A 22,896-nucleotide genomic window follows, 5' to 3' on the forward strand; every position below is an offset into this window, starting at 1 on the left:
TTTTATAACAGTTATATAGAGATATAGATAGCAGTGTTTTTAGTACACACATTTATTAAGATATAGAAAACAAGAAACAACCAACATTTAGAAGGAGACTATACTATCCAAAACACAGACAGCTCTTTCTTCATAACAAGAGGAAAACATAATCAGTGTACTTTTTTTAAAAAATGAATTATACTAGTTAAGAAGACGAAGCTGGGAATGATTTATGGTCATACTTCTTTTTGCATTGCTTTGCTTGTAATACAATAAGTTGAACAGGGGAACATTGAGCACCAATCTTCTTGTCATAAATCTTGTACAAACCATAATCGTCAACTTTACAATGCCAGAAAAGTGTCTTGTGATTGAGAGCCAACAAATAGTTACCATATTGATACGTGATAGAAAATCCACATGTATGGAAAGCATCAATTTGAGACAGTTTATCAAACTGTAATTGATGGTTAGCAACAATTTCACCGGTAGCATAGTTTTTATCAGTCAAGATACCATCACATAAACTGAACAGCCAAATACAATCATCTTTGCAAATCTTACAGTATGGTTCATCACATCCTGGTTCAGGAACAGTTGCTCCACCACGTTTAGAAATCTTTGGTGTTTCTTTCAATTTGACAACTCCATCTTCACCACAGTCTTTACCACAGTTATCAACTAGGGAACAGTACTTGCATAACGAAATTGGATAAAGTTGATCTTGTCTACCACCATGTTCTAATTGACCGTCATCAATTTCATAAATCAAGTCTAAAAACTTGCAATTCTTATAATCAAATCCCAATTCTTTGATGGCCAAGACGAACTCTCCATCAAATGTGTCAACTTCACATTTGTTACAATCTTCAATAGGAACAATTCCAGCTTGAATTGATCTGAACAAGTTAAAAGTTAATATAGTAGCTGTTGCAACAAATCTCATATTCATAGACAAAATAACCGTTGATTAGATGTTGGAATATTGTCAATTGAAAATTAAATACCTAAATGAACAGAAATTTCAACAGAATTTATAGATTGAATTCTTTTTGAAGTTGTAATTACAGTTCGATTTTATTTGCTCCAAAATCCTCATTTATTTGGCAGCCAAACTAGTATCGGAATATCAAATAATATGCCATAACCAGAAGTTTATGCAGCATACTTAATTTGCAATAATTGAGTAATAAAAAAAAGGTGGAGATAGATTTTTTTGTTTGATAGTTTGCAGATATCGGGTTTATTAATTATACCGTGTTTAGTCACAAACGAAAAAAAAAAACCGTTTTAGATCTAGAATGAAAAACCAGAACTATATAACCTTGAAATTCATCCCCAAGTATTACTCATATTTGTCATTACAACTCTAATTGTCAAATTTACAACCAAGTGTGAGTTTGGAGAAAGAATGTGTAACACAATTCTGAGGAGAACCTTGTAGAAAATCTCGCGCAAGAGCGTTTTAAGAAAAAAAATTCTTTTGGGACGAGAAAATGTATGGGAAACTAGAAAAAAACTTTTTTTTTTGATTTTTTTTTCAAAAAATTGGGAATCAAAGAATCAAAATAACTTCTCCTTTATACATTATTTACTTGTAGAGAAGAGTGGATCTAAGGGTAAATTGGGCCAAAGAATTTACCTGTGCAATTTATTTGGTAATAAAACTTGAATTGAGGAAGTTAGTCACCAAACGTAGCCACCTTCCTAATTTGGTTTTCTTTTTCTTAAAACGCTCGCACGCGAAAATCTCTCCCTGAAGCTAAGCATGTCATACGAGAAAAAAAAAAAAAAAGAATCCTTTGAACACTGAAACCCTTGAACACGGTCGAAATTATCACGAATACGACTAATCATGGCTGTTGAACAATTCATTAAAAAGGGAGACGATGCTCTCAAGTCCAAAGACTACCTAGGGGCAATTGATAGTTATTCAAAAGCAATTAAAGAAAATCCACAAGCGTTCACTGCATTTTTGAAAAGATCTACTGCCTACCAAAAATTAAAGAATGGTGACAATGCAAAGAAAGATATCTCAAGTGCATTTACCATTGCCTCTGAAAGAGGAAGGAGATCCGAAATTGGGTTATGTTATTTCAAGTTGGGTTTGATTTATTATCAGGAAAAGAAAATCAAATTGGCATTAACTCAATTTGAAAAAGCAAAGGAGTACGATTGTAAGGAACTGACTTTGGATATGTGGAAAAACAAAGCGGAATATGACTTGAAGACTCATCCTGAGTTAAATGTTGAAGATGATGAAGACGCTGATGAGGAACAAATTAATTTTGATTCAATAGTTGAAGATGACTCAAATTATGCCCAATCATGTGATAAACCAGAGCCAAAACCAGAACCAAAAATAGTTGAATTGAAGGATGATGAAGAGAGCGAATCAAAACCAACTTCAACAGCTAAACCAACAGCTAAACCACAAGAAGAAACTCCAAAATCTAGCAATATTGATGTTCTTAACAAGATTGCACCATTGAATGTTAAAATTAGAGATGACTGGTATCAATCAAACGAGGAGGTTATCATTACCATTTATGCCAAAAAGATCAATGAAGATAAATTAACAGTTGATTTTGATTCAAAATCAGTTTCAATTTCATTTCCAAGTGCTGCGAATTCCGAGTACAATTACCACTTGGACCCATTATACGCCGAAATTATTCCAGCAGAATCCAAATACAAAGTCTACTCAACCAAGTTAGAGATTACATTGAAGAAAAAAGAGGCTAATAAATGGGCCGGTTTAGAGGCAGAAGCGCAAGAAGAAGATAATACCACAACAACTGGCGAGAGCTCCAAGAAGGAACAATCATCTGGTATTGCCTATCCAACTTCTTCAAGAAAGAAGGTGAACTGGAATAATTTCAAAGTAGATGATGATGACAAAGATGAAGGGGATACTAATGCATTTTTCCAAAAGATTTTCAAAGATGTTGACGAGGATTCAAGAAGAGCCATGATGAAAAGTTATATTCAATCTAATGGTACTGTTTTAACAACTAGTTGGGATGAAGCCAAGGATAAAGAATTCGAAACATCTCCACCAGAGGGAATGCAAGCTAAGAAGTGGGGTACATAACTGTACGAATAGTGAATAGTAAATTCCAAAGTGTTTAATATATTAATTGTTATTATTGAATGAATGTTCACGTGATGCTATGCAATACTCACATTTTGTTTTCTTTTTTGTTGAGGGATAGAGATTCCACAAATAGGATAACAGATGCGTAATACAGCAAACTAAATTTTTTTTTGGCACATGTCGTCGTCGTAAGAGTTCTTTTGACTTACATTTCTTTTTCTCTTTTAACTTTATGATATTCGGATCAATTATCAGATCAACAATTAGAAAGATGCATATCGAATCAATTCCAATGAGATGGGGTCGTGGCGACAACTACGCATATTTGGTTGTAGACACCCCTACAAAAAATGCCTGGTTAATTGACTCGGCACAACCAGATGAAGTCAATGAATACTTATCGAAACACAAGATAAACTTTGAATTGAAAGCAATTGTGAATACTCATCATCATTATGACCATTCAGATGGTAATCCTTATTATCACAAGAAATACCCGGACTTGCCAGTTATTGCAGGTAAAGATTCTCCTTTGGTTACTTATACTCCTTCTCATGAAGAAACTATTCATTTAGGTGACAATTTGACTATCCGTGCATTACATACTCCATGTCATACACAAGATTCAATCTGCTATTTTGTTGAGGATAGTAATACCGGTGAACGAGCTGTATTTACCGGTGACACTTTGTTCATCAGTGGATGTGGTAGATTTTTTGAAGGTACCGGTAAGGAAATGAACCACTCCTTGAATAAAGTGTTGGCATCATTGCCAAAGGATACAAAAGTTTATCCAGGTCATGAGTACACTAAATCTAATGTTAAATTTTCAAAAACAGTTTTGCAGAATGAAGCCATTAAGAAGTTGGAAGAATACTGTAATACTCATGAACACACTACTGGTAAATTTACAATTGGTGACGAATTACAGTTTAATCCTTTCATGAGATTGAATGATCCTCAAGTTATTAAAGGCACCGGGTTGAATCAACCAGATGAAGTTATGGATAAATTGCGTACGATGAAGAATAATATGTAAATTTATAAATAATTATGTACATAATATTTATCACTTGTCCACTATGTTCTAACAAAATCTGGTTTATTATTGTCATCGATATATAGTTCAGGTTGCCATAACTCTATAAGCTCTAAATCATATTCCGATTTACCCATGGCAAATTTCTCATACTCTTCAAATATCCCACTTAGACACCAACCTTGTAGAACTTTTCTCATTAACCCGATCAACACACCTGTTCTATGTTTCCCCTTGTTTGAATGAATTAGTATTGGATGATTTTGTTTATTTAATATGAGTTGTAATGCTATTGTTAAACTTTTGGTCGCTTGTTCAATATCCTGTGGCTTATTGAATGGTTCCTGTGACGATTCAAAATATAAATTGTGAAACTGAATATCAGTATCATTTTTAATCCAATCGAGGTAATTGTTCATTATTTCAGCTGTCCCATGTTTATCTTTCTTTTTCTTCAGTTTTGAACTACTTTTTAGCTCCTCATTTCCTAAATCTCCAAGATATATTATTGTCTTTAGATTCAACTGTTGTAAAAATGGGTAATTTATTGGCATAGGAAACCCAGATCGGTATATCCCATTTTCGACTAATGAAAAATTTAATGGCGGTACTAATTTAAGAGGTTTTGAAGGTGACACCTCCTTTGTAATGTTTGCCTCTGTCTGTATTGGTTTATCCATCATTGACTGTGGTGTAAAATGACTTTTTTTGAGTTTTGGTGATCTCCCTCGGGATAAAGAGAAAGCAAAAAAAAAAAAATTGAACAGAAATTCATTGATTTTCTTTTTTTCTTGGAGTTTTTGTTCACATCGTCTTCAGAAATCCATCTTCCCACCCCCACAGTATGTTTAATAGGGTTCAATCTTTGCAAAGACAATTATCAACGTCAACTAGAGTTTTTTATGCCATACCCAAGATAAACAAGTTACCTCCCAGACCTAAACACTTAATCAAAGAAGAGGAATTAGAAGAAAAGTTTTTACATGGTGGTCGTGGACCCGGAGGTCAAAAAATCAATAAATGTAATAGCAAAGTACAACTAAAACATATCCCAACAGGGATAGTGATAGATTGTCAAGCAACTCGGTCTAAAGAACAAAATAGAGCAATTGCTCGTGAGAAGTTAGCATTAAAGTTGGATGATTATTATAATCCTGGTACCAGTAGAAACTCCGTATTATTAGAACGAGCACAGAAATTAAAACAGAGCAAATCAAAGAAATCAAACAGAAAATATAAAAAACTAGAAGAAGAAAAATCACAAAAGGAAGACGAATTATCAAAGATTGAAGAATCAATGAATGTTAAAGATATAGATGATGAGTTTGACGATTTCCTCAAGAATGCTAAAGTGGATCTTTAGGTTTTGTATATAGTAATATAATTATGGTCGTGTATTACATGCCAAAATTTTTGATTTCTTTTATTAGATTCAACTTTTGCAACCAGCTGTAGTAAAAACTTAAAAACAAAAGTAAAAGTTATTAAAATGACTACCCTTTTTCAAAAAGAAAAAACAAACCACACCAACAATTTTTTTTTGTTTTTTGTTTCATCCATTTATATTGTTCTTTGTCATTTTCCACTAGTCGATTATCAACTTTCAGTTATGACGGAGGTATCCAATACTGCTTTGCTTGTTCTATTGATTCTTGTTTTAGTATTCGTTGTAATCTTAGTTTTTATCTTTGTATTGTGTTTGCCTTGGTGTTGTCCATTTTTCTTTATTGGTTGTACCAGAAGAAGACGCTTGCGTGTTGCTATTAATGAGTTTTTAGAAGAACAATTGGATGAAAATAAAGAAGCAATACATCAAATCAATGATTTGGAGAATCAAGTTGATAACCAAGATCCACAAAATAATGCTGATGCTGCATCCAATGTTGCATTGAATAGTTTTCCTATGAATTCAACCCACTCTACTAGATTACAACCCCCCGTTTCAGATATCACAGTTGCAGCTGCTGGTCCAATCCCGGAAATGCATACGCCTGATCCTATTGCAGCAACAGCTGCTAGTGAGGGAGCAAGTCAATCTGTCATTAACGATACTCGTGATCTGGATTTCAAAAGTGTATTGGAAGAGTATTTGGCAGAAGATACTGTTGGTGAACCGGTAATTCAAACTATTGTCGCTAATCCAATTGATCAAAATACGGATTTGGTAAGTGGATACGATACGTATTCACGCACTGTTTTATTGCAACTCGTCACTGAAGCTTGTAGAAAACCAAACGAACAAATAATTAGACTGGTTACTGATCCATTCCTGGAGAAGCTTATTAGAATTGGTGAAAAAGTTGTGGTTGTTAAACCGTTTATTGGCAAAAATGATCGTGAATTTGGTTCATTACAAACTGGTGATTTGTTAAGAATTATAAAATTCAGCATTGCTGACGTAGCTGACTCTGATGCAACCGGATCTATTAAGTCTATTCATATTGGGTCTGCTAAAACCAAATGTAAACCAAATGAAATTAAAATTGATACAGGGGATCAAAGTGAATACCAGACAGAAGAAATAACCGTACATAGATCCGATCCTAACCACGAAAAAATCATTTGTACCGGAATATTGCTTGACACTTACTTGGATTTCAATAGCCATAATAATGAGTTGAAATTAAAAGTCAAAGAAGACCAGGAAATTGATGGATCAAACGACGGTGAAACTATTCCTTTTGAATTGATTAAAGAGTTTCCCTTGAGTATTGTTTCATTGGAAACTACTGTGGTTAAGACTGCTTTATTTGGTGATGGAGCTGATTCTGAAACTGAATTTTAATCTTGTGATACGCAAAAAAAAAAAAAGTTGTTTATGTTTCTGGCAGATGTTTCTTTTGTGCTATATTTTTCCAATCTTCTGTTGTTTTCAAAGCATCTTGCCAATTTGATTTCATGGTTTCTAAATCTGTTTTCAACTTTGCTATTGTTGATTCATTGTTTATGTCACTTTTCTGGTCTATAGCGTCAATCAAATATTCAAGATTATGATAAAGCTTATGACACTCACCTAGAACATTTGTAGCAATATTCTCACTTGGTTCGATTTCATTGAAATATTGTCTGACTGTTTCAGGATCAACCATAATTTCTTGAAGATTAATTACACTTGTTGGGTTTGGGAGTTTTTCCATGGCAGTATTTTTGAATTTAATATTACTCAAAGATGTATTTAGTTCATGGAAAAATTGTTTAAAATTCCCTAGGAATTTTGTAAACTTATAATTTTCTTTAGTTATACTTTCAATAATATTGACCAATTGATTTGAATCTTGTTTTAATTCGTTATTAATATCAAAATCAATCACTAAATTCGGATTATTTATAGTTATCCCTGTAGAATTTTCAATTATGGGGTTATTATTCAGCACAATCAACCCATCAACGTTTCCTGCAGAATTACCACTAAATCCAAATTCAATTCCACTAGGAATTTTTCTTGATCTTTCAATAAGTTTATTTTGTAGATTTTCAATTTGTAAATTTTTCCTTTTGATTTCAATCTTGTATTTATGTTTGGTATCCAAACTCCAGTTTTTCACTTTTGTTAAATCTTCAACATATATTTTATTCTGTTTGGTTAAATCAGTGATTTTGTTTTGTAAAGTATTATATTTAATCAATTTATTACTTTTCCCACGATTTGCTTCATTTAATTTCTTGTTCAATTCGGAAACTTGTTTCTCTAATGCGTGAATCTTTTGATCTTTAGCAAGAAGTGTTTCATTATATACTTTCTGTTGAGATCGTTGCTTATCTATCATACTAACCAATCCATGTATTAAATTAATGATGTTTTTGTCGTTATGATATATCTTCTCAGTAAGTATTAAATCTTTTAAATGGGGGTTTGTTTCCACTTGATCTGATATCAATGTTTTCCAATTTATACAATTGAATAATAACTTGTGATCAATATAAGTACGTGAGGTCAAGGTTGAGTTTAAAAAATGTGCCGCATTTCGTATAGACTGAATATCTGTAGATGATAAGGCTTGTACCATGGTGAATGTTTACTTGATTGATTGATTGTGAAAGTCAAAGGTTTGTCAAGTAATCAAAACAAATAAAAAAAAAAAGGTAAACAATATGAGATTTATTGTAAAGTGCACGAACTTCTCGAATATGGTCTCATGAACACGACCTATTTGGTTTCAACATTTGTTTTTTTTTGTCTCCATCATTAAGAAAGGCGGTGGCTTGTGTCAATTTTCTTTGACAATATATTGCTCATGGATTGGTTATTACACGACCTAGTAAAATTTAGGTTACGAAAGCAGAGCTCTTGATACTTTGTCAAATGTATTTACCACCAATTAATAGGCGCAATATATTGTAGGTGTATAATCTGATAAAAGACTTGTGCTAACGGGATTTAAATTCAAATAAATAGACAGCGGAAGACGGAATAACCATCTTACTACCCGCCATTTGACCCCCATAAAACTTCTCTCGCAGATACGGTTTTATAAATAAAATCTGGACACATGCATAACAACATGGTGTGAACTACAATTTAATTTGAAGCGGCTCATCTCACAAGAGAAATCAATAGAAAAAAAAAATGAGAAAATTATTCCTATCGGCAAGATCGGATTTTAAGCATCAATATATAACACATTTATCCGGTGATTAAAGCAAAAAAAAATACTTCACCCTTAAATTAAATGTCTGAGATTTGACACAGTATTTGATCATCTTGGATTCGGTTTTTATCATGGTAGTATTGATTGTAACAGTTATATGATTGGCGATGACTCTGTTAGTTGACGCCGTGTGTGTCTGATAACATTTTTGTTTCTTTTACTATTATTAACTTTTGTGTGCAACGGATAAAACGCTTTAAGAATTACACAGTGATATTTTAGCCGGATATAGAGGCGAGCCGGGAGTAACTCTATCCTTGTTGTTTTATTTGATATTCAAGTAGATAACCACATTAGACGAACATGCCACTTTTGTTGGATCCCATATCTTCATCACAGCCTTATTGTTGGTAGACTTATATTGTTGGAAACCAGGCTGTGAATACGATGTTGGTAGCTCATAATTTAATTGGTTAAAATCGGAATTAGAATATGAAACGGAACTAAAAATAAAAGAGAAAAAAAATTTTTTTTTTTTTCACTGTTCTCACACTCTCTCTTCTGTGGTGATTGCAAAAAAAAAAGAATAAACGCAAGTTCCGGTTATTTGAAGGTTACTAACTTTGTTACTCATACAACGCAAAAAAAATTAATAATGTATTTAAGGATCATAATCTGACCTCTGATTTGATTTATTTTTAGTTGATGAGCCGTTTTTCTCATTTTCTTTTTCGTTAGTATATCTCCTTCATCAACAAACAAATAGACTTACCTTTAATTATCAACGGATCAATATATAATCATGGATCTTGGTGCTATGACTAATTGGACGCCGACAACAACGGCTACAAGTACTACATTAAGAAGTGTGGCAGCTACTCGTGCATCTGCTTTAGTATCCAGTGTTTCTGGAGCATTTGAAACTCTTTTATCAAAAGGATCTACTATTGACAATATTGATTATGTTAGTGCATCCCGTATTATTAGAGGTGGACAGGCTTCATTGACCATTCTTTCTGCAGAGGAAGTATTGGCAACAGCCACAGCAGAAGATATTAAATCACAAGCTACTCAAGCCATTTGGAATGCTACTGAAAATTTGCTTGCATTGGAATGGGAGGAAAATGTTTATGATATTCATAGATTAAGTCGTCCTGCCAATATTATTTTCTTAGTGGTGTTTGCAATCATGGTTCTTACAACCCTTCTTATGTGGTATAAATCCAGATACTGGTGGTTCAATGTGACTTGGACTTGTGGAACAGTCTTAGAATTCTTGGGTTATTTAGGAAGAGTATTATCATTCGGGGATATGACTAATTTCGATTACTATATTCTACAATTAGTGTGTCTTACATTGTCTCCTGTTTTTTTAATGGCAGCTATATACAACTTATTTGGACAGTTGGTGGTGATACATGGCCGACATTATTCATGGCTAAAACCAATGTACTATTCATATATCTTCATTACCTGTGATGTCATTTCGTTAGTTGTGCAAGCAGTTGGTGGTGGTCTTTCTGCCGTGGCTGCCAGTGAATACGATGATGTTGATCCAGGTACTTATACCATGATTGCTGGTATTGCATTCCAAGTTTTCTCAATGTCTGTATTCTTATTATTTTGGTTCAGATTTGTCTGGAATATGTATTTCATGGATGTTAACAATGAAAAAATTGGCAACCCATTACAAAAGAAGACATTTGCCAACTACCTTAAATTGTTAATCAATGGAAAGAGTGCCAATGAATACAAACAAAACGAATTGGAGAAGTATTATGTTCCACAGCATCGCAAGATTAGAGAAAGAAAATTATACAATTTTTATGCATTGGGTATTACCTTGGCTGTTATTGCTGTTTTCATTCGTTGTATTTATAGAGTGGTGGAATTGGCACAAGGATTTAGTGGTTATTTGATCACCCATGAAGTTTATATCATGACATTGGATGCAACTATGATAGCCATTTGCTGTATCATATTCGTGTTATTCCACCCACAAATTATCATGGGAACCGGTAACGTCATTGGATTAAAAAGTATGGCAAACAGTCCACAAGAAGAAGCAGAGTGTCGAAAGGACGGAAATTTTGATCAAGAAAAGAATGTTGGCTTGCCAAATAAAGATCAGACCGGTTCAACCTCTGACTCCGAAGAAGAAACTAGCACCATCCAAGGTGATAGTTAGGTTATTATTATATTTAAATTATAGATATTATGAGCTATGAAGAATTGTTAAATAAACGTTGCATTTTTCAATTTTATACTGTTGGGCAAAGCCGGCATGGATAGTTTCAGTGTTCGGATAGTTTAAGTGTTCGGATAATTTTTTTCGTGTTGTTTCTCTAGTATATCCGAACTTCCAATTGCGTAACTTTAAAAAAAAAAAGAAAACGGACTAACAAAGTTTGAACAATAGAATTGAAGCACGGACTTAACGCGGGAATTTTCCACCCGCAAAGTTTCCCGCTTTTGGTTTTTTTTTTTTTAGTTTCACTTGTCAAATCGACGTTTTGCTTTTTCAACTGTACAGAGCGAAGAAGGCGCATGATGACACAACGAAAAATCCCCCAAAAAAAACATACACTAAAATCACAACAGCAGGGTTTGATAACCTTCTTTTTTTTAGCTTTATCTTGATAAAAACGGTTGCTAATCATGGATGATATCACTAAATACATGTCTTCATGGACTCCTACAAGTGTTCCCACAAAGACAACTTTGTCTTCTATCGCAGTTACACATGCACCAGAATTATATGAAACAATGATTTCTGTTTACTCGAGGGTTGTTACAGAGAGAGACTGGGTGAATTTACGTTCACTCTCTCAGGTTTTCAGAGGTGCACAAGCCTCATTGACTATCATATCTGCTGAACAGGTCTTGGCTACTGCAACCGATTCTGAAGTTATGGCTCAAGCAACCGAAGAAATTTTCTATGCTACATTGAATTTGAAGAATTTGGCATACCTGAAGAACTTGTATAAATATTACTTGAGCCGTCCTGCTAATATTATTTATTTGGTTGTTTATTTTCTTTTGTTTGCTTATTTTGCAGTCATGTCTATAAAGTCAAGATACTGGTGGTACAACGTTACATTTGTTTGTGGTTATGGTTTAGAATTCATTGGTTTCTTGGGAAGAGTGCTTGCATTTACTGATGATACGCGAATGCAATTTTATTTAATGCAAATTGTTTGTTTGACTATCGCTCCAGCTTTTATTATGGCTGGGGTGTATTTTTTGTTTGGTCAATTGGTGGTTATCCATGGTAGGGAATATTCACGTTTGAAACCATTATGGTATTCATATTTCTTTATTGCTACGGATGTCATTTCATTACTTATTCAAGCCGGTGGTGGTGGTGCAGCTTCTGTAGCATCAAATAATCATACCGACACCAGACCAGGTACTAATACTATGATTGCAGGTATTGTTACTCAAGTGTTTGCTATGACGGTGTTTTTAGTATTTTGGTTTGAATTCCTTGCCAGAATTTATTTTAAAAATTCAAGAGTCGAACCAACAGACAGTCCATTGGCCAGAAGAACAATTGGCAATTATTTCAAGTTTTTATTTAATGTCAAATTAGTTCGTGAATACAGACATAACCATTTGGAGAAATTCTACAACAAGAAATATGCTTTAATTCGTCAGCGCAAATTGTTTGATTATATGCCATTAGCAATGACTGCTGCTGTCGTTGTCGTTTATATTCGTTGTGTATATAGAGTGGTAGAATTGGCTGAAGGATATGGTGGTTATTTATATAGTCACGAACCATATCTTATGGTGTTGGATGCTTGTATGATTGCTATTGCTGGTATAATATTTGTTCCATTCCATCCATACTGGGTATTTGGTAAAGAAAATGTTGTTAAATTGGCTACCATCAAAAAGAACCAAGATGAGCACCATGAAGAAAAAGATACCATATTAGAATACAGCGAAGAAAATTCTAAAGAATAGCTATCATTATTAATAAACGTTTGATTTAACATAAATGAAAATCCCTTCCCCACTGATAGATCGGCGCAATCATAACTTACGAGATGGTGATTGCATTCACTGGCTGTCATAACATTGATCATTAAGTAAAAGCCTCCTTTGATTCTTAATATGCAAAACAGGTCTAACATTTAGAACACCCTGGTTGTATCGGAGGACAACAGTCAAAGCCACCGGGCAACTGTTTCTTATTTTCTTTTTTTTTTTTTTTGATTTGATATGTATTATGTAAGCAAATCTGCCGCGGGGGTGTGGCTTGTACGAAAAAATCAAATTTACGAGAAATGACAGAACAAATGTGAAACAACAATATAAACCCGTTCAAAAAGCAAACGTACCTCAAATTTCAGGTGAATTAATTATACAATGAGGTACATTTTTTTTTTTCATTTTTTACCCCTTTTTCATACTATCTAGTTCCAGAAGAAAAAGTAGATCAAGTATGACTGTAACTGCTATAGGAAATAGTAAGAGATCAAAATAAAGGCGTAAGGACCCCTGGACTTGGAATTGAGTCAACAGTAACTATCAATAGCAATTGCAAATACTTACTGTGATCATGTGGCTAGCTCCAAGTCACTAACAATCTCGTTTGTTCAATAAAATATTCGACAATGACCCTGTGAATTAAAATAGTAAACAATGACAGGTTCTAGACTACCCTCAAACTAGAAACTCGGCCATAGGCGAGTGGATACATCTGAATAAATTCATAATTGTTACAAGTGTATTTATCACCCCCTAGCTATTGTCTATTATTTATGAAATAAATGACTTATTTTTGTTCGAGTTGGTACTATCTATGTGATTCCTGTCGTCTATTTAAGTACTTCTATATATCCTGATATAAATCTAAATAAGCTCAGATTTTTACAAGATTCTAACGAACAAATCCATATCATGTATTGCACTACCTATTATGACATCATGAATCAAGTAAAATATGCTCCAAATATTGCATATTTGCTTTTGTTTATTTTTATGTTTATCTATTCCACAATAATGTTATTTAAACCAAATACTTTTGGTTTAATTTAAGATTATTTATTGGATATTTATTGGAGGTTATGCTCTTTCTAGTTCAGGTAATAAGCCTTGGATCATATGAATATTGGGCATTTGTAATTATTGCTTCCATTTGTATGTATATTGGTCCTATTTTCATCTTAAGTGCTATATATTATACTATATCCAAATTAATTGTTGCCCATGGCGCTCATTATTCAAAACTTCCTCCAATGTGGTATTCCTATATTTTCACTACTATTGATATCTTGGTAATTCCACTTGAAGTAGTATCTATAGTGTTGTATTATTCACAAGCTTATGATCATTATATCACATCTAGTAAAGCCCTTGTCATTACTAAATCTGTAATTCAATTTGTTGAAGTTTTATTAATTTTAGACTTTTGGTTTCATTTCTTATTCAATATTTTCTTCAAGTATACCAAACAAGAAAAAGAACAGTACAATTTGATGGATAGAAGTGTGTCAAATTTTTTCAAATTGCTTTTCAATGTCAGTTCTGTAAGGGAATATAAGAAAACACAATTAGATTGTACCTATGATAGTAAGTATTACAAAGTGAGACAAAAGACTTTATTTGGTTGGTTCCCGTTGGCTCTTACAATAATATTGTTGGTAAATTATATATTTTCTATTTTCAGACTTGTTGAAACTTGTTACCCAACTGAGAATCGAATCCTTATTGATCTTCATTTGTATGTTTTCCATGCTGGTTTTATTGCTACTACTGGGTCTGTTTATGCTCTTTTCCATCCTTATTTCGTCCTTGGTAAAGATAATTGTGTCAAAATATTTAATTTAAAAAGAAATAAAAAAGATGAAAGTTCTACTGATACTGATCTGTTAGAGAAGAAATCGGGTATTAGTAGATTTGCAACAGTAGTGTTTTAATTAGATCATTTGCTTTCTTTTAAAAAGAAACTGGACTTATTTAGAATTACATATTCGGTAAATTATTCCAAAAAAAAAAAAACAAAAATTGTTTGTCTTTTTTAAAAGTGTGATAAGATTGAATGAAGAAGGTGTTGTCGTAAACATTCCATACTAATAGATACATGTAGATTCTCTTTCAGTAATTCTATACAACCCATTTACCCTAATAAAGTAACCAATCATTGAAACCATTCTTGGATTGGATTCCCGTATTGCAATGCCACAGGGACTTGCTAAAAAGAAATTCTAACATACCAACAACTTATTACCAACCAGGTATATTCTCATGATCATTCTGATGACATTTTGTTGGTAAAGTTTAAATGAAGCCAATCAAATAAATGAACCGATTTAAATTGAACGCCTCTAATGATTCAATATCTTAATAACTGATATTGAGAGCGCGATGAGATTTTGTTTTAATGCGTTCTGCAGCCTTGTATAATTGCTACAGGGCCGGAGAAGGCTAACCATTAGCCAGTTCACAACAATAATAGTAATATTATCAGATGCTGGGAAAATAACCATGGCAATTGTGTAAATCATTTTTGTAAAAAGAAATAAATGACATATTCATTAGTAAAAAGGAATCTATAAACAGAATGAAGAATAACCTCATTATATTTGAATAGTTAAACTCAATATCAAACAACAAGTCAACGAACTCGATATTAGGAGATACAAATTTTAGAACTTGAAAACAAGGTTTTAAATTCACCTAATGTTAATACTTCACTAGCACTGGAATACATGTCTCTGATTATTGGGGAATGGTACTAACTGTGGTGTCTTTGAAGTGAATCCCAATCATCGTACTGCATATAGGCGAACACTTAAGATAAAAAAAAAGAAATAGCACAATTTTATTTTGCAGCTTTAGTGTTTGTACATAATGCACACAAAAAGCAATCTCCAAAATATAAAGGAGGAAGCAGTGTTAAAAAGAAATGTCGCACAGAATTATCGACCGCAATTCGTCAATGGTCTGATAACATTTCAATCATATCAGAGATTGAATCAGCAGCTAGTGTTTTGCTCTACCGTATCATCATTGAATTTGACGAAAGATTTAAGCTGATGGGAATACACGGACCTTACAATATCATACTTGGGTGGTGAGAGCTCTCTACACAGCCTCTAAGATAAACAAGACGCAAAAGATATGTATTAAACATTTCTTCATTTTAAAATTGCATACATAAATTTGTATTTTATGCATCCACTAAAACGATTACCGTAAGAAAATATTTTCACTGCTGATTATCATTCCCCCATTTTCAGTATATAAATCCCCCATAATCTCTTCAACAGACAATATTCTTTTTTTTTTTTCCTTTTTTTTTAGATAATTGAAATACATCAAACACCCAGATTTCATTCTTATTCAAATTTACAATAAAATGGGTGAATATTCTGATTATAAAGTAAACTATTTTGGTGAAACTTTAAAATATGCTCCAAATATAGTGTACTTGGTAGTATATGCCATCATATTTGCATACTATTCAGGAATGATTATAAAATCTCGATATTGGTTTTTCAATGTAACATTTTTCATTGGATATGGTATGGAATTTATTGGGTTTTTAGGTAGAGTGCTAGCTGTTGGTCATGAAGAACGTTTAGATTATTATACAATGCAAAGTTTCTGTTTAACTGTGTCACCTGCTTTTATTATGGGTGGTGTTTATTTTACATTTGGTCAATTAGTTGTTGTACATGGAAGTGAATTTTCCATTCTTCCTCCATTATGGTACTCTTACTTTTTTATCACTCTTGATGTTTGTACTATTTTGATTCAAGCTGCTGGTGGTGGTATCGCAGCTGCTGGGGGTACTGGAGACACTGGTACGATTCTTATGATTGTCGGGGTTGCTGCACAAGTTGGTTCTATGAGTATCTTTTTATTCTTTTGGTTTGAATTCTTAAGTCGAGTTTATTTCAAATACTCAAAAGAGGAAAAGTATGCTGGTCCATTGGCTAAATTTAATTTTGTTAATTTCCTTAAAATGATATTTAATGTCCCATCAGCAAGAGCTTATAAATTGAATGTTTTAGATGAAACATATGATCCAAAGTATTACAAGCTCCGTCAAATGAGATTGTTTGGATGGCTCCCATTGGCAATTACTTGTGCTGTCATTGCTGTTTACATCCGTTGTGTTTATAGAGTTGTTGAATTAGCACAAGGATGGAATGGGTATTTAATGGTTCATGAAGTTTTCCTTCTTGTTTTAGATGCTTCAATGATGACCATTTGTGGTTTGGTTTTCATTCCGTTTCATCCATACTGGGTATTTGGCAAAGACAATAAGCTTCTGCGTAATACCCTTAAAGAATCCAAAAAGAATAAAAAAGACCATATTAATGATGATATTGAATTAGAAGACGTTGAACAATATAACTGGAAACCTGATAGAGACGAATACTGAACCAAAAGGCCTGTGTATCAATAAATAATAATAATATGACGTACGTACGAGATTTTGATTGAAAATTTGTTATCAAGTATGAATTGTAATTGTCTTATCTACTAAGTATAATATTGTGTGTTTCCTACGATTAATATAATTGGTGATTAATTTATCAATAACAACTGGGACAGCCCGATACCTCCACAGTACTCTCTCTTGATTGTTTTGATTTGGTCAATTTGTTGGGCGACAAATTTTTAACTGCTCCACAAAGAATAATCTTAGAGGTAGCTAGCTTCTCCTGCAAATGTTATACACAAAAACTTGACTGCGTATATACATTTACGGGAATTTAGTTACTTAGCGCAAAATCAAAGATTTTGAAATATTAAAAAGTTAATGGGGGGCTGTGCTGTCAATGTAGGCTCATAGTAAATTGACGGAATATTTCTGATGTCTAGAAAGCATTTGTAAATGGACAGACGTTATCCAGTTTGTAATTATTTTAGCATTGCAAAAGTAGTATTTAAACCTATGTTTTTTTGTTTTGTTATCTGTGTGTGAATACCAATTATTCCTAAACTAGCTAGCCTTACTATTGATTTCACTACTATATTGAGAGTGAACAACAGCAATTAGTTATGATAGAAGATTACAATACGAAACAATGCCTAATATATAAATTGTGTATTTTGTGTGATATAACAAATGATTAACGATTTTGTACAGAATGTTTTTGACACAGAACAAAAGACTGAGATTTTATTTATCCAAAGCTGAACAGTAATCAATGGACAATAGAATACTTGTGGATTACTTTAAAGAAAGAATGCTTATTCGAAAAAACAAATCAGCCTAGTATTTAGGCTTGTGTCAGAATAAATTAGAAGACAAAGATTCGTATTTGATTGCAATTGATCTCTCATTACAAAATAAATACACCAGAAAGTCTTATGTTTCTTAGGCTGAGGTTTGATTTGAAAGGATTAAAGCCAAGAAGCCTTCGAATAATACTGTTTAAATTGACTTAGTTTGGAACAAATTGTTTCGATCTAATTATAAAACGTTGTTGGTATTTGGATATTGCGGGGCTAAATTGATGAACACGAAGAAAGAGTAAACCACATAAAGTGTTTTACAGGTAGTAAAAGGACATTAATCTATTTTTCGTTATCCAAGCTATTTGTTTTCAACTAGTATAGTTAGTATCGTGAATTCTTTCAAGAGAAATACATCAATACTAATTTTCATATATACTGTCTAATTTTGAGTTGAGTGATAGGTGATACTGTCAAACAAAATAATTTTTACAATTCAAGACTCCTCTAATAGGATCTATTGAAGGGATTATAAACAATAGAGGCTGTGTTTTGAAGACTCAATTGGGCATTTTGGCAACTAATCGCTGCATTAATTTAAATGGCATGTGTTTGTGATTCTATTGATAAATTGTGTTATCGAGTAATTGCAAATCGAATCTGTGCATCTACATATATTATAATTTTTTCTTTCTTTTTGTTTCACGTTTTACTATCAAAGATCCTCGTTCATAACTTTAAACAGAATCGTTTTTATTATTTTTTTTTTAATGAATATCTTATCGGAATGGTTAAAAGGTTATCCGAATAATGGAATAAAGAGCTAAATTAGTTATCAGCACTCATTCTGTTTTCCATTGTAGCTGATCAAGTTTTCATTGAGAGGCTGGTCCGTACTGAAAGAAAGATAAAAATGAAGGTACAAATGGAAATCTTAAAAGCTCATAGTAATTTAAGACCGTGACGTAATACTAATGTAGGGACTGGTTTTTACTTACTCTTATCTCTAATCATCTTTCCCATTAGTATGTATTATTGGGATGAAAATTTTGTTGGTGGAAACTTAACTGGTACCTCTAATAAAGGTATTACAGTATCTGTGGCTCTTAATTATCATGATCTACATCTCCTTTTCATTTTGATTCAAATCGTTGACGTACATAGGTTAAGGGTCATTACTTGAGAAATCCATCGCTTCAGAAGGTTGCTCCCATCAGCTACTAGTATAAATGTCGCGGACAATTGACGACATTCAATATTAAGTAATTGTACATCCCGGTATTTAATGTTTGTGTAATAGATGAATTGCTTTTTTTTATTTCTCTCTGCTTTGATTTTTCCTGATTGGTAATTTCGGGACAACCGCAAGAAATTCCGAGAGAGATTCCCCTTTCTACAAATACACCCAACAATGACTAGAATAAACAAGTGAGGCTGGTGAACTGCTTGATGAGCAATTGTCTTGGGGGATGGGCAATTCAGAGATTTTGTTTCTTTTCTTTTTTTTTTTGTTCTCTTGATCTCATGTTTTTAGTTCTAGTAAAAAACATGCTACACGCTGATGATGATTTGGACGTGTTTATGAATATTTTGTGGCTTGTTTAGTACTCAGCCTCAATACTTATAATCCTTTCTTCGTGTATAAATCTATTGTTCATGTTGGTAAAACAAACCGCAGCTATTGCATGTTAACACCAATACACGTCAGTAAAACACAAAGGTCATCATACTGAAGCGTAAAACTTACACACAACATTCTTTTTTTTTTAATGGATGTCATGGTATTTAAATATTGGACCAATTCCCTTTATTGTTTGATAGAAAATTCTTTCATGAACTGAATATTTACTTTTCTTTAAAACATAACAACACAGGAAATCATAATGGCTGATGATACAACAACTTATAAGGTTAATTACTATGGTGAAGAATTGAATATTATACCAAATATTGTATATCTCGCGGTATACTCTGCGATTTTCTTATACTATATATTAATGCTTTTCAAATCAAAATATTGGTGGTTTAATATTACATTTTTCATTGGTTATGGTATGGAATTTATTGGGTTTTTTGGGTAGAGTACTAGCTGTTGGTCATGAGGATCAATTAGGTACTTATACAATGCAAAACTTTTGTTTAACAGTTTCACCAGCATTTATTATGGGTGGTGTTTACTTTATTTTTGGTCAAATGGTTGTTATTCATGGTAGTGAGTTCTCTATTCTTCCTCCAATGTGGTATTCTTACTTTTTTATCACCCTTGATGTTTGTACTATTTTGATTCAAGCTGCTGGTGGTGGTATTTCTGCTTCTGGTTCTGGTGGTAATCTTGGTACTACTCTTATGATTATTGGTGTTGCTACTCAAGTTGCTTCAATGAGTATCTTTTTGTTCTTCTGGTTTGAATTCTTAATTAAATGTTATTTCAAATATTCTAAACAAGATGGAAGTAGAGGTCCTTTAACAGAAAGAAGCTTTTCCAATTTCATGAAATTGTTATTTAATACTCCTTCCACAAGAGGTTACAGAGCCAATTATTTGGATGAAAAATACGATAGTAGATACTATAAAATTCGTCAAGGTCGTCTTTTTGGATGGTTCCCATTAGCAATTACAATTGCTGTTGTTGCTGTTTACATCCGTTGTGTATACAGAGTTGTTGAATTAGCACAAGGTTGGGGTGGTTATTTAATGACTCACGAAATTTACCTTTTGGTATTGGATGCATCAATGATAACAATATGTGGTTTGGTCTTTATTCCTTTCCATCCATATTGGGTTTTGGGTAAAGAAAATATCCTTAAACGTTCAGCACTTAAAAATGCTACTAAGGCAAACAAATCCAACTTTGATGACGGTTACGAATTATCTGATAGAATGAGTTCTTATTAGACTTTATATTTATAGAATAGGTTAAGATACTTGAATAACAAAAATAGATGCATTTTTTTTTTTCATGATAAAGAAGGTAACAATTGGTCTCTTTCCAATCAATTTGATCGAGAATTGCTGCGAAAATTATCTGAAATTTTGCTCTTATTTTTTTTTTTTTGATACACTTTCTTCTAAGTACACTTTAATAACTCATTGCTTTATTTCAACTCACAGATTGCAAAAACTATTTATTCATCGCTACTATTGTTACCTATACTTGCTAATGAGATCTTTGGATGAAAACAATTGCTTGTCCTTTTCATGTGCCAATGATTCTCAGCAAACTGTAACCCTTTGTCCTTCAACAACTTCATCATGTTCTACTATCGATACATATGTAGACCCAATATTTTCTACAGAATTGCCATTTTTCACTAATGATGATAATTATGATCCAATATTAAATTTTAGTATTGATGAATTGCTAAGTAATAAATTTCCTACTACTAAATATCCATATGATGGATTTATTGGATTTCATTCTTTGAAAATTTGTAGTTCTAATGCTAAACAAATGTCCAAATATTTACAATTATCAATGGATTTTAAAGAAATTGCATATAAAGGGTTAGAAACAGGATCTAAATTAGTTGGGTCTCATGTTACTCTGAATGGATCAATTATCTTAGAAATTGTTAATACTTTGGAGACAATTAATGATGATAACGTATTGAAATTTCCTTATTTTCAACAAGATTTAAATAAATTTGAATTATCAAACCAAGATTTTTTCATGGAAAATTTTAAATTAACTACTGATGATTTAATATTTGATTTTGTTAATAATAAAATTAAAAATTTAACAATAAATCCTGATTCAATAAATGATTCTGGTAAATTTGGTGAGAAATTTTATAAAAATATTATTAATTCAAAACAATATAAAGAATCCTTTGTAAAATTACATGAATTTGTTCTTAATACTGTAAATAATTCAGAAGAAATTTACGATGATATGATGGAATGTACATTAATTCAAAAATTTTTAAAAACTCATGCTGAAGGAGTAATGGATATTGCATTTAATGTCAATGATGTTGATACTATATTTGACAGAGCTGTAAAACATGGAAGTGGAATAATTAGATTACCAAAAATGATATCAGATAGTAATGGATCAGTTAAATTAGCCACCATTAGCATTCCAAATACAGATATTCAACATACATTAATTGAAAATATAAATTATACTGGCCCATTTTTACCTAATTATTCGGATTCAAAATTTGAATTATCACAAAATTTCAAAATTCAATTGAGTCAATTACCACCAATAAAATTATCAGTACTTGATCATTGTGTTGAAAATTATAGTTGGAATCAAATGATGGAACAAGCTAAAGTTTATGCTGAAATATTTGGTTTTCATAAATATTGGTCAGTTGATGAAGAAGATATATCTACTGATTATACAGCTTTAAGATCAATTGTAATGGCTTCAAGTAATGGACAAATTAAAATGCCAATAAATGAACCAGTTAAAACAAAAATGAAAGGACAAATTGAAGAATTTAATGATTTTTATGGAGGTCCAGGAATTCAACATATTGCATTTAGAACAAATAATATTATTGATACTATATTAGCATTAACTCAAAGAGGTATTGAATTTAATCATACTTCTAAGAATTATTATGATAATTTGGAACAAAGATTACGACAAGATGGAGTTAAATTATATGAAAATTTTGAAATTTTGAAATCATTAAATATTCTAGTAGATTATGATCCATTAACAAAGAATATTAAAACTGGTAAGTGTAATTATATTTTGCAAATTTTTACAAAACCTTTACATGATCGACCAACTTTGTTTGTGGAGATTATTCAAAGACATCATCATAACGGGTTTGGTAAAGGTACCTTTAAAGGATTGTTTGAAAGTATAGAAGAACAACAAAAGCTAAGAGGCACTTTTGTTGAATCAGAATCAGGATAATCATTATATACCCAAAGATGTTGTACACATCCTCTTTGTGAAATATCTACATATACATATATATATGTGTGTGTATATTAGAAAAAGGAAAGAATTGTTCATGACTATATAA

The 22,896-nt window shown here is 32.2% G+C and overlaps 13 protein-coding genes across 13 annotated transcripts; 10 read left to right on the top strand and 3 right to left on the bottom strand. All coding sequences in view use genetic code 12, as the record gives it.

The window, feature by feature from the left end:
* Positions 1–187: 187 nt before the first annotated feature.
* Positions 188–934, bottom strand: CTRG_01767 (uncharacterized protein; the record flags this gene model as incomplete). Its single annotated transcript, XM_002547414.1, has 1 exon — positions 188–934. One exon carries the CDS (start codon positions 932–934, stop codon positions 188–190), a length of 747 nt encoding a protein of 248 aa, XP_002547460.1.
* A 903-nt stretch (positions 935–1,837) lies between these two features.
* SGT1 (co-chaperone) lies at positions 1,838–3,076 on the top strand (the record flags this gene model as incomplete). Its single annotated transcript, XM_002547415.1, has 1 exon — positions 1,838–3,076. The coding sequence occupies one exon, from the start codon at positions 1,838–1,840 to the stop codon at positions 3,074–3,076; it is 1,239 nt and encodes a 412-aa protein (XP_002547461.1).
* A 235-nt stretch (positions 3,077–3,311) lies between these two features.
* Positions 3,312–4,118, top strand: GLO2 (hydroxyacylglutathione hydrolase; the record flags this gene model as incomplete). The annotated part of the gene is made up of 1 exon (XM_002547416.1): positions 3,312–4,118. One exon carries the CDS (start codon positions 3,312–3,314, stop codon positions 4,116–4,118), a length of 807 nt encoding a protein of 268 aa, XP_002547462.1.
* Positions 4,119–4,159: 41 nt separating this feature from the next.
* Positions 4,160–4,801, bottom strand: CTRG_01770 (uncharacterized protein; the record flags this gene model as incomplete). The annotated part of the gene is made up of 1 exon (XM_002547417.1): positions 4,160–4,801. One exon carries the CDS (start codon positions 4,799–4,801, stop codon positions 4,160–4,162), a length of 642 nt encoding a protein of 213 aa, XP_002547463.1.
* Positions 4,802–4,962: 161 nt separating this feature from the next.
* CTRG_01771 (uncharacterized protein) lies at positions 4,963–5,481 on the top strand (the record flags this gene model as incomplete). Its single annotated transcript, XM_002547418.1, has 1 exon — positions 4,963–5,481. One exon carries the CDS (start codon positions 4,963–4,965, stop codon positions 5,479–5,481), a length of 519 nt encoding a protein of 172 aa, XP_002547464.1.
* A 126-nt stretch (positions 5,482–5,607) lies between these two features.
* On the top strand, positions 5,608–6,903 carry CTRG_01772 (uncharacterized protein; the record flags this gene model as incomplete). The annotated part of the gene is made up of 1 exon (XM_002547419.1): positions 5,608–6,903. One exon carries the CDS (start codon positions 5,608–5,610, stop codon positions 6,901–6,903), a length of 1,296 nt encoding a protein of 431 aa, XP_002547465.1.
* A 31-nt stretch (positions 6,904–6,934) lies between these two features.
* CTRG_01773 (uncharacterized protein) lies at positions 6,935–8,125 on the bottom strand (the record flags this gene model as incomplete). The annotated part of the gene is made up of 1 exon (XM_002547420.1): positions 6,935–8,125. One exon carries the CDS (start codon positions 8,123–8,125, stop codon positions 6,935–6,937), a length of 1,191 nt encoding a protein of 396 aa, XP_002547466.1.
* A 1,384-nt stretch (positions 8,126–9,509) lies between these two features.
* On the top strand, positions 9,510–10,895 carry RTA3 (Rta3p; the record flags this gene model as incomplete). Its single annotated transcript, XM_002547421.1, has 1 exon — positions 9,510–10,895. The coding sequence occupies one exon, from the start codon at positions 9,510–9,512 to the stop codon at positions 10,893–10,895; it is 1,386 nt and encodes a 461-aa protein (XP_002547467.1).
* Positions 10,896–11,365: 470 nt separating this feature from the next.
* Positions 11,366–12,676, top strand: RTA2 (phospholipid-translocating ATPase; the record flags this gene model as incomplete). The annotated part of the gene is made up of 1 exon (XM_002547422.1): positions 11,366–12,676. One exon carries the CDS (start codon positions 11,366–11,368, stop codon positions 12,674–12,676), a length of 1,311 nt encoding a protein of 436 aa, XP_002547468.1.
* A 1,106-nt stretch (positions 12,677–13,782) lies between these two features.
* On the top strand, positions 13,783–14,634 carry CTRG_01776 (uncharacterized protein; the record flags this gene model as incomplete). Its single annotated transcript, XM_002547423.1, has 1 exon — positions 13,783–14,634. The coding sequence occupies one exon, from the start codon at positions 13,783–13,785 to the stop codon at positions 14,632–14,634; it is 852 nt and encodes a 283-aa protein (XP_002547469.1).
* A 1,442-nt stretch (positions 14,635–16,076) lies between these two features.
* On the top strand, positions 16,077–17,108 carry CTRG_01777 (RTA1 domain-containing protein; the record flags this gene model as incomplete). The annotated part of the gene is made up of 1 exon (XM_002547424.1): positions 16,077–17,108. The coding sequence occupies one exon, from the start codon at positions 16,077–16,079 to the stop codon at positions 17,106–17,108; it is 1,032 nt and encodes a 343-aa protein (XP_002547470.1).
* Positions 17,109–19,957: 2,849 nt separating this feature from the next.
* CTRG_01778 (RTA1 domain-containing protein) lies at positions 19,958–20,803 on the top strand (the record flags this gene model as incomplete). Its single annotated transcript, XM_002547425.1, has 1 exon — positions 19,958–20,803. One exon carries the CDS (start codon positions 19,958–19,960, stop codon positions 20,801–20,803), a length of 846 nt encoding a protein of 281 aa, XP_002547471.1.
* A 64-nt stretch (positions 20,804–20,867) lies between these two features.
* On the top strand, positions 20,868–22,784 carry CTRG_01779 (uncharacterized protein; the record flags this gene model as incomplete). The annotated part of the gene is made up of 1 exon (XM_002547426.1): positions 20,868–22,784. The coding sequence occupies one exon, from the start codon at positions 20,868–20,870 to the stop codon at positions 22,782–22,784; it is 1,917 nt and encodes a 638-aa protein (XP_002547472.1).
* Between the last annotated feature and the right edge of the window lie 112 nt (positions 22,785–22,896).

Source organism: Candida tropicalis, assembly GCF_000006335.3.
Source record: "Candida tropicalis MYA-3404 genomic scaffold supercont3.2, whole genome shotgun sequence".
NCBI lineage: Eukaryota > Fungi > Ascomycota > Pichiomycetes > Serinales > Debaryomycetaceae > Candida > Candida tropicalis.